We start from the raw sequence: 11,033 nt of genomic DNA, 5'->3' as shown, positions 1-11,033 counted from the left end.
CGGCTCGTTTCCCTTTCAGTGTTCACACAACAAAGTAAATTCAGTGTGTTCTGAAATCAATATATTTCTTCTACGACTTTCAGGCTGGTAAGCAGGTAGGGCAGGTCAGAAGATGTCTTCATCATTTCTTCCTCATTAGCTTCCAGCAACTGCTTTTCTCTTCATATCAAAATATTCATCTGAATCTTCTGCAACACATTCACAACAGTTGATTATTTACAGTGTTTAACCTGCTTTTTCTTTTCAGGTGGAAGTTTGGAAAGCTGTGAGAGGCTCGGGCAAGGAGTGAGCAAAAAGCAGAGGCTCAGTTCTTTTCTCCTGTTCTAGTCGTGACATCTTCAGAGAGCTTAGGATAAGTGTCTCCTCCATATTTGGAGCCTCCCCCCTTCTGCACACACCAGAAGGTATGATTCACTCTTTACTTGTGGCAGACGAATCTGTAGGACAAAGAAAGAACATTACAAAAATATTTTCTTTAATCATTCATTAAACTGAATTGTACATCATGTTTAATTTGGCCATTAGAGGTAAAGTATTCTTGGGGAAGACTAAACCCCAAATTGCCCCAATTCTATTTATACAGCACCAACAGCATAACGGTCAGTCAGTGCCTTTTTATATTGCAAGGTAAAGAACCTGCAATACATATAACATATTACAGAGAAATCAGAGAATCAGAGAAAAAATCAGTTTAAAAAAAGACTTTAAGTGAAACTTGAAACTAACTAACACAAGCTTGAATATATCAATAAATAACATTTAAATAAATAAATAATCCCCTTTTTACTGGTGGTATATTATTATGTCTGTAATACAATGTTATCATCAACATTATGAAATACTGCTCTAAGGTTCAACATAACCAACACAGAGATTAAACCCTGTCATAAGAAGATCGTAACATTCACTAGTAATGTGCTATGATACAAATCTAAATCCTGGATGAATTCATTCAAACAAGCCATTCCTCTACAAATGAATCACAGTTGATGTTTCTATTCCACATTTGATGATGAAAGTCTTTGAATAACCTTGTAGGAGTGTGGTCTAATAGACATTGATGCTTTGGATGACGTAATTATTGAAGCTGACTTGGTAAGATCAATAGGACCAAAAGTGTTTGAATACATGTCAGCAGTTGTGCTGTTGTTTGGTTGTTGGTTTTTTCAGCAGGTGGCCAAGCAGATTTTCAGTGCCCCCCCCCCCCCCCTGTTTTTAATCTAAACTCTTTAAACTTGCAAACTAAAGATCAGTGTCAATTTAGGATTCAATATCTAACCCAAGGATATTTGACAAGGAGACTGGATTAAAACATCAACACAACTGGACAAACCAGTCTACCTCATGAGCCACAGCCTCCCATAATTTTAATAGAAATCCAGTAAACCTTGCAGTGAACTCATATTTATCATTATACATCCTAGTAAGTATAGTGAAATAAAATGCATTCTTTTACAAAGTAGGAGCATTTACAAACACGTTTCATGAACGTTTAATTAAAAATGCGTCTTATTTCATAGTGTAATCATCACGTACCTTATCCAAAGCACACTTTGTCTTGAACCGCCCACTATTTATATTCACACTAAGTATATATCCACACAATAATATCAGGGATTGTAACATCTAGTCCCTTTATTGAATTCACACTGGGTCTTTGGGGACTCACTAGCTTAGCTTAGCTTGTAGCCGACTTGCTAGCCCCATGACCTTTTCACCTATCCCTCATGCCCATTCTTGCGCAGGGTTTCAGATGTTTTTGTTACTCCTGTGCATCCTATAGCAGTAATGATACTTGTAATAAATGTAGTCTGTTTCATATGGAGGCCAGAATCACTGAAGGCCCAACTCCACACCCTTGAAAGACCCATAGCTAGCCAGTCCCCTGTTGGTGTGCCCAAAGCTAGCATAGGCACTGTTAGCGCTAATTTAGCGGATTGTCCCGAGCTCCTGGGAAAACAGGATGGCTGGGTGACGTGAGGATGAAGCGTAGTCCTAAACAGAAGACCTCTGTATATCGCCAACCTGTTCTTTTTCTAATCGTTTTTCCCCAATGGGCAACGTTTGCTGAGAAAAAAACTAATTCGTAGATTTATTACTTCTAGACTGGACTACTGTAATTAGTTATTAGCAGCATGTCCTAAAAACTCCCTGAAAAGCATTCAGTTGATTCAAAATGTTTTTGTCAGATCATTTCTCAATATTACTTACATTTACAATAATGGTTTATGCCGCAGTGGGGAATAGATTGTATCACAGTAGATGTCTTTCTGAAAAAAATCATCCAATGTTATCATCTTTAACGCCATGTGGCTGTAGCTCAGGAGGTAAAGCAGGTCATATACTGATGCAAGGTTGGTGGTTTAAACCCTGGCTGTACCACTCTGCATGCCTGAATATCCTTGGGCAAGATACTAACACTAAGTTGTTCTCCCATGCATCCATTGGAGTATGAATGTGTGTAATTGGTAGATAAAACGCACTTAAGCATAGAAGAATGTGCTTGTGTGACTGAGGAATAAAGTGCTCTGGGAGAGTAGGAATCAGTCCTGTTACCATGTGCCAGTGCAGAGCAGCTACCTGAACTCTACTCCCACAGAGGTTGATTATCTTGTTAATACTTTTACATCTTCACTGTGTACAACTCTGAAAAAGACCACTTCCAATCAGAAGTCCTTGACTCTCTGGTATAACTCTCAGACGCACACATTGAAGCAGATAATTTGGAAGCTGGAGAGAAAATGGCATCTAATTTAGAAGATCATCATTTAGCCTGGAAAAATACAACACATTACTATTCACCACTGAAGGAAACAAGAACAACCTTAGGTTTCTCTTCAGCACTGTAGCCAGGCTGACAAAAAGTCAGAGCTCTGTTGAGCCAAACTTTCCATTAACCTTAACTAGTAATGCCATCATGAATTTCTTCACAAATAAAATTTAAACAGTTGGAGAAAAAAAAATGGTTGCATGGTCGTTGGCCAGCTCCCTTGGTGGTTCAGGGTAGCTCGGACTTCTTGAGAACCTGGGGCCATGGCTTATACCAGAGTGGCCTCTGGTCCTCTGTGACTCTTGCCCTTTGGTTGTAGGCACTCCATCTGGGGCCTCCCTCCTGTTGGGATGGACGTGCAGGTGTTGCAGAGATGTGTGGCCTCATGTCTTAGGTACTCTTGGGGGCTGCGGATGGAATGGATCTCCTGGATCTACCTCTGTCTGCCTCTGACTCCTGGGGGGTGTTATTGCAGCTTCCCACCCTTATTTTTAAGTACATTTCATGACAGAGACACAGATATTCACAGTCTCTCTCTCACAAACCACAAGACATCTGTGCATTTTCATATTTTTGTGTTCCAGGTGCTAAATGTTTTTTCCAGTTGGTGATCCACTGTGCATTTCTGTTTGTACTCTATCCTTAGTTTGCCCTCCTTCCTGTTTTTTTCTCCTGCCTGTCCTGCCTTAGGATTTGTCATACTATAAAAGATATAGATATAGATCATTTACAGAGCTGACCTTGGAAAAGCAAAATGTGTTTGGCACAACAGTGCATTCAGATCATAATTCTGATTGCAAAAGCTTCTAGACAGGACAGGATTTAAAAAAAAAAAAAAAAAAAAAGAGTTTCAGTCAGGTTTCAGAGCTCATCACAGCACAGAAACAGCTTTAGTGAAGGTTAAAAATGATCTTCTTATGGCCTCTGACAGTGGACTCCTCTCTGTGCTTGTCCTGCTAGACCTCAGCGTTCAATACTGTTCAATACATAATGATTTATTACAGCTTGCTTCCCTTGTGAAGTCATTAGAAAGCACTGAGTACATTTTCACTGCTATGCAGCTTTATCTATCCAAAAAGCCAGTTACCACACATCAATTTGTTAAACTGCCTATCTTAATCTAAATGTCTTAAAGACATAAAGACCTGGATGGCCGCTAACTTTCTGCTTCTAAATTCAGATCAAACTGAGGTTATTGTACTCGGCCCTGAAAATTTTAGATGTATGGTATCTAATCAGATGCTTACTCTCTGGATGGGGTTAGGATATGTTCTTCAATGATCACGTTAAAGAAACACATAGGACTGCTTTCGTACATGTTTCTTTAACGTGTAGAATGCAACATCTCTAAAATTGGAAATATCCTGTCTCAGAGTGATGCTGAAAAACTAGTTCATGCATTTATTACTTCTAGGCTGGACTACTGTAATTCATTATTATCAGGAAGTCCTAAAAACTCCCTGAAAAGCCTTCAGTTAATCCAAAATGCTGCAGCAAGAGTCCTGACAGGGACTAGAAAGAGAGAGCAGATTTGGCTTCCTGTTAAATCCAGAATTCAAAATCCTGCTCCTCACATACAAGATCTTAAATAATCAGGCCCCATCTTATCTTAATGACCTCATAATACCATATCACACTAATGGACTGCTTTGCTCTCAGGCTGCTGGCTTTCTTGTAGTTACAAGAGTAATTAAAAGTATAATGTGGTGGGATGGATGTGGATGGATATGTGTGTCTGTGCAGTTTCTGTGTGTGGGTCTGTGTGTGCATGTGGCTAGGCATGGGCCTTGATCCTCAGGGACATTGTTATTAGGGGTGGGGGATTCCCCTTCCTGCTGCTCCTCACTGGTTGCCACAGACCTACCCACTCCCTCGGGATTTGAGCGCTTGGTGACTCCAGGGTACCTGACTGGGTGTTTTGGCGTGGTTGGTCTGCTCCCTTGGAGATGTGGTCTGGGGTAGCTTGAGCCTCTTTATCATATGGTGGAGCACAGCTGGGTTTTGGGTGGTTCTCGAACATCTCGGGGACTGTGGCTCCGTCTGAGGCTCGTGCTGGGGTGGCCGGCCTCCAGCAGGGTTGACTGTCCTGTGCCTCTGGTCTGACACCCCCGTCCGAGCTGTTGGAGCTCGGTCCGGGACCTCACTCTTCTCTTGGCTGGGGTGGATGCATGGTTGTCATCGGGCCGTGTGGCCAGGTCTCTTAGGTGCCGTGGACAGTCAGGGTCTCCTGGGTCTTTCCCTGTCTGCTTCTGGCTCTAGGGGGTGGCATTATTGCAGCCACTCACCCTCAATTTTCAAGTACGTTCAATGACAAACACTTATACACAGGTACTCACATCGGAAAATTGCATATTTGTTTGTTTGTGTTTTTGTGGTGTGTATCGTTTGTGTGTGCTTTGTTACAGCATCTGTTCACTTCATCCTCACCCCCCCCCCCACTCCCTTTTCTATTTTTCTGATTTCTTCACTTATCTTTCACTAGTCTGGCCTTTACCCCTGTCTCGTCCTGCATAACATCTGCAAGACAGTCATATGAATAGTAAAATAAAGTAAACCAATAAAACAAAAACATTAGACTACAGAGACTCTATGGTGCTTCCCTTGGGAAGGCAAATATGGTTAGCACAACAAAGTATTCAGAACATAATTCTGCTTGCCACAACTGCTGGACAGGACAGGTTAAAAGAAAAAAAGAAACTACAATGGGAGGCAGGGCCTTCAGCTTGCAGGCCCCTCTGTGGAACCAGCTCTGAGTCTGGATTTGGGGGACAGACCCCCACTCTACTTTTTTGATTAGGCTTAAAATTTTCCTTTTTGACAATGCACACAAAGCAAATCGTTACGGTTGGATTAACACTGTATTAGGTCGAAGCTGCTACGGGCTTTCCATGATGCATGAAGAAGAGTGTTTCTTCTTCACTCACTATGTGTTTATACACCACTCTGCATTTAATCATTGGTTATTATTAATCTCTGGCTCTCCTCTACAGTATGTCTTTGTTCTGTCTTCCTCCCCTCACACCTAACTAACTGGTCAGGGCAGATGGTCGCCCCTCCCTGAGTCTTCTTCCTGTTGAAAGGGAGGTTTTCTTTCCACTGTTCCCAAAGCACTTGCTTATAGGGGGTTATATGATTGTTGAGATTTTCTCTGTTTTGTCTGTATTATTGTAGAATCTTTACCTTACAATAAAAAGTGCCTTGAGGCAATTGTTGTTGTGGTTTTACGCTATATAAATGAACTCAATATATAAACAAATTTAATGACATTGACATTGCTGACAAATCTGTAGAAACTACATACTGACTTGTAAAATCTCAAATGATTTTTTGTAATCCACTACACCAAGTTCTGAAACTGTTTGAGAGTAGAGGTGATGTTATTTTCAGTATAATTAAATAGTACATTCAAAATCAACCCAAGACCCAAAAAGATATGAGCCCCCCAGAACAAAGCACAACAATATTTTTTTATGTTTTGTACGGTGTCTTGTATATGAAATAAAGTATCAAATAAAGACATTTCACTGAAGACGTGTTGAAGCTTTGACATATTGTTGAATATCCCATAATTTAAACCTGCAAAATAATGTTTGGCCAAACAAGGACATAGAGTCTTTCCCAGAGTTACTTCCAGGAGACTTGCAAATTACATATTTGTTGAGGAAAAATCTATTCTACTCAACCAATGTGGAAGTTAAATGGGAGACACAGATTCATTTGATTGATGTTCCCGATCTTTTTTTACTCTTTTTACTCAGAGATTCTAATGTAGAACACTAACTGTAACTGATACGATATTTCTATAGTATTATGTCTGTACCCTGTGGAACAGGAGCAGGTGGCGGTGGAGAGGAATCACCAGTGGGTAATGGCAGGCTGGAGGTGCTTTCCCTCTCTGTAACAAATGCAAGTTTCAGTAGTGAATGTACACAGAGACTATGGGTGAAGCTAACTGCGACAACCACTGTAATAGTTTATCAAATGCATTGGAGAATCAAACAGATACATGCTTGTTTTTAAAAAGTGCTTTGTTTCTCATGTCAGGCAGAGAAAGACAATATGAAAGTGGATTAAAGATAGGCTTACATCCCTTGTTGCTTCCACACAGTGGGCAGGCAGAGCAAGAGATGATGGGCAGCTACTCAACTCTGTCATTGGATGAGAGAGAGGAATGTCAGAGTTTATGATGTGTGTGCACTGTTGCAGGCATCTGGCTGTTTGTGTGCACTGTTTGCCATCCACATTTGTAGTAACACAAAGAAGAGAGAGAACCGATTAATAAACAGTACGTATATGAGATGAACAGAAAGAAAAACAATGCGTGTAAATAGAGGAAGAAAGCAGGTGGGTGAAAGCTGTGAAGTCAAATTGGCTACTCACTTTTTTAATAGTCCCAAATGAAGCAAGGCACATGCTTTATGTGTACATGCTTTTGCACCACCAGTCAGTCCAGCAGTATCACTGATCTTTAAAAACCTCATGACACTGTATTAACATCCAATTTTCTGCATACCAGGGGTACCTTTAGAATGGCTTTTTATCACCATGTTCTGACTGAGGCCTCCAATATAAACAGACATGGCTGGGATTGTACAGCACTTTGTTTATTCATAGTGGATCAGTGTCGTCTGGAACTCATTCAAGCCCACATATATTTTTCAGGACAATACAGTGAGTTATACAGTATCTCACAAAAGTAAGTACACCCCTCACATTTTTGTCAATATTTTGTTGTCTTTTCATGGGACAACATTGAAGATTTGGCACTTTGATACAATGTAAAGTAGTCAGTGTGCAGATTCTATAACAGTGTAAATTTGCTGTCCCCCTCAATAACTCAGCACACCATTAATGTCTAAACCGCTGGCAACAAAAGTGAGTACACCCCTAAGTGAAAATGTCCAAATTGTGCCCAATTAGCCATTTTTCCTTCCTGGTGTCATGTGACTCGTTAGTTTTACAAGGTCTCAGGTTTGAATGATGAACAGGTGTGTTGAATTTGGTGTTGTTGCTCTCACACACTCTCTGGTCATACTGGAAGTTTAACATGGCACATCATGGCAAAGAATTCTCTGAGGATCTGAAAAAAGGACTGATACTCTATATAAAGATGGCCTAAGCTAGAAGAAGATTACCAACACCCTGAAACTGAACTGCAGCACGGTGGCCAAGACCATACAGCAGTTAAACAGGAGAGGTTCCACTCAGAACAAACCTCGCCATGGTCGACCAAAGAAACTGAGTGCACATGCTCAGCCTTATATCCAGAGGTTATCTTTTAAAAATAGATGTATGATTGCTGCCAGCATTGCTGCAGAGGTTGAAGGCGTGGAGGGTCAGCCTTTCAGTGCTCAGACCATACGCCGCAAATCACATGCCTGTCGTCCCAGAAGGACGCCTCTTCTAAGGATAATGCACAAGAAAGCCCACAAACAGTTTTCTGAAGACAAGCAGACTAAGGACATGGATCACCTGTGGTCTGATGAGACCAAGATAAACTTATCTCAGATGGTGTCAAGGATGTGTGGCAGCAACCAGGTGAGGAGTACAAAGACAAGTGTGTCTTTGTCTACAGTCAAGCGTGGTGGTGGGATGCCATTGTTTGGGACTGCATGAGTGCTGCTGGCACTGGGGAGCTACAATTAATGGAGGTAACCATGCCATTAATACATCAATACATGCCATTAATACACAGTACATGCCACCATGTACTGTGACATACTGAAGCAGAGCATGAACCCCTCCCTTCAGACACTGGGCCACAGGACAGTATTCCAACATGATAACAATCCAAACACACCTCCAAAAAGACCAGTGCCTTGATAAATAAACTCAGGGTAAAGGTACGTGACTGGGCAAGCATGTCTCCAGACTTAAACCCTATTGAGCATCTGTGGGTGATCCTCAAATGGAAGGTGAAGGAGCAAAAGGTCTCTAACATCCACCAGCTCCATGGTGTCATCATGGAGGAGTGGAAGAGGAGTGGCATCCTGTGAAGCTCTGGTGAGCTCCATGGCCACAGGGTTAAGGCAGTGTTGGAAAATCATGGTGACCACACAAGATATAGACACTTTGGGCACAGTTTAGACATTTTCACTTAGGGGTGAACTCACTTTTGTTGCCAGTGGTTTAGACATTAATGGCTCTCTGTTGTGTTATTTAGAGGGGACAGAAAATTTACACTGTTATACAAGCTGTACACCGACTACTTTACATTGTATCAAGGTGTCATATCTTTAATGTTGTCCCATGAGAACATATAACAAAATATTTACAAAAATGTGAGGGGTGTACTCACTTTGTGAGATACTGTATATATTTCTGTGTGTCTTACTAAAATACCTGGATTAACTGGACTAAATTTAAAATACATCTTTATCTTAACATGGACTAGACTTCTGTCTATTTCCCTGCTTTTATAAATGGTCACATAAATATTGGTTGACTGATAAAAGTCGACAAAGATCTTCACCATGTCAGAATGATATTGACTGTACTTAAACAGAGGTAGACTGTATGGACTGATGTTGATGACAATGAAGATGATGGTGTGGTGAAGGATGAGTGTTGCTCACTTGCCTGTCTTCTTGGGGATTCTCCATTCCTGCATTTCTTCCCTTAATCTATCCATTTCTTTCTCCAGCTCACAATATCGCATCTCTGCTTCATGAAATCGTCTGTAGGATAAAGTAAACTCTGTTCAGTGTCTTATTCTAAAAATGAATTTTAATATGTTGCAGTTATGTCATAGTTAGGGTTTCAAAGATGATCTGCAGTCAAAACCCTAAAGTTTAGCATTGTAAAAAATACCTCATACTATTTAACGAACCTTTAAAACATGTCTGTACTTGACAATGCTACCTACAATTCAGTTTTGAGATCCCTTCCCTGGCGCGTCAATCCCCACTCACATCTTGCGTCAGGTGACCTCAATGGGTACATATTAGGGTGAGGCAAGCTCTCACAATGGTTTCACCCAAAGCCTCTGCTGACAATGACCCACGGCTTTTATCACACCTTGGCTCATGTGATGAGTCATATGATTAATATGTCCCTCTTAACCCTCTGGGGTCCAGGGTATAATTGGCCGTTTTTGACTACTTTTGATTTTACCTCTATATTTCACCTTTAAAATGTGTTTTTCTTGCCTTGTTTCGTATCATTATTTTCAGCACAACCTCAAAGATCTGAAATTTGAGTTAGTTTTTCATTTTGGTATACTATATTAGCACAGTTGATCTAAATTCAGACAAAAAATTCAAAATCCGAGTAGAAAAAAGTTATATTTTTCACTGTAAAACCCATAAACATGTTTAACGAATCATTTTCATAACTTGAAATGCAAATAGAAATTATACATTTCTAAAAATTATGCACAAGTTTTGCAAACAACAAAGTCATATGGTACTATTTACCTAAAAATGCAGCCAAGGCCTCAGGCATTTTTTATATAACCATTTAAATCTATTTACAGAACAATCAGGTGTGCTGCATCAAATAAGAAGGCACACAAATTATTTGTGCCAGTCCAAAAAATGTAGTTTGTGTTCAGTATAAGACAGAGGAGAACACCAAAGGCCTAAACCCTGCAGGTCTGACAGCAGGAGTTGTATCAGTCCTGTTTTCCATGTGGGAACAGCGTTTACACTGGGATCCACCTTTGACGGCTTTTTTTGGAGAAAATATGAAATTCAGCAGTCTAACTGACACACAATACAAAACAATAACTACACAACACACTAACTATAGCCTCCAAACACGCTAAACATCACTAATGTCTCACATATGAAAACTCCCTCTCTCTCTCTCTTTCTTTCGCTCGCCCGCTTTCCGTTGCGGGTGTCACTCCTAAAAATGTCCCCTTCTCCCTAAACAACCAAATGTCACATGTTGCCATTATCATTTTTTTGATTGGCTGACATGGTAAACTCTAACACCAATAGGGAAGGGGTGTTTTTTCTTTTTCTTTTTTCACTCACAAGCGGAGAGTGTTTGCTAGCTGTCTGTAGAAAACGCCATTTTTACCATTCTTCCCGCTGTAAACACCGCTGTTTTGTTCAGAAAAAAAACATCGCGTGTATTTTTTATCATAACTCTGGTTTTCCGTGGCCTATCGACACAATTCAAAAACTGGTATATAGTTTGAAGTCCGCACTTTCGACCCAATTTGAAATGGAGACTCTGACTCGCTGCATCTTGTAGCTGTGTCGTCTTAAACTGGTCATGTGATTTTGACGCGCCGGCGCGTCCGGCGACCCCAGAG

The 11,033-nt window shown here is 40.7% G+C and overlaps 1 protein-coding gene across 1 annotated transcript in view; it reads right to left on the bottom strand.

Moving 5' to 3' along the window:
- Positions 1-347: 347 nt before the first annotated feature.
- Positions 348-11,033, bottom strand: part of LOC134635394 (myotonin-protein kinase) — a 60,585-nt gene continuing 49,899 nt past the window's right edge. Inside the window, exons 11-14 of the mRNA XM_063484780.1 lie at positions 9,350-9,447; positions 6,869-6,918; positions 6,591-6,665; positions 348-437 (exon numbers count right to left, since the gene is read on the bottom strand). Of these exons, the coding sequence (XP_063340850.1) occupies positions 348-437; positions 6,591-6,665; positions 6,869-6,918; positions 9,350-9,447 (313 nt within the window). The remainder of the gene's footprint in view (positions 438-6,590; positions 6,666-6,868; positions 6,919-9,349; positions 9,448-11,033) is intronic.

Source organism: Pelmatolapia mariae, linkage group LG10_11 (assembly GCF_036321145.2).
Source record: "Pelmatolapia mariae isolate MD_Pm_ZW linkage group LG10_11, Pm_UMD_F_2, whole genome shotgun sequence".
In the NCBI taxonomy this organism is placed as follows: Eukaryota; Metazoa; Chordata; class Actinopteri; order Cichliformes; family Cichlidae; genus Pelmatolapia; species Pelmatolapia mariae.
The sequence above is the reverse complement of the archived record's forward strand: the minus strand, read 5'-3'. Positions and strand labels throughout refer to the sequence as shown.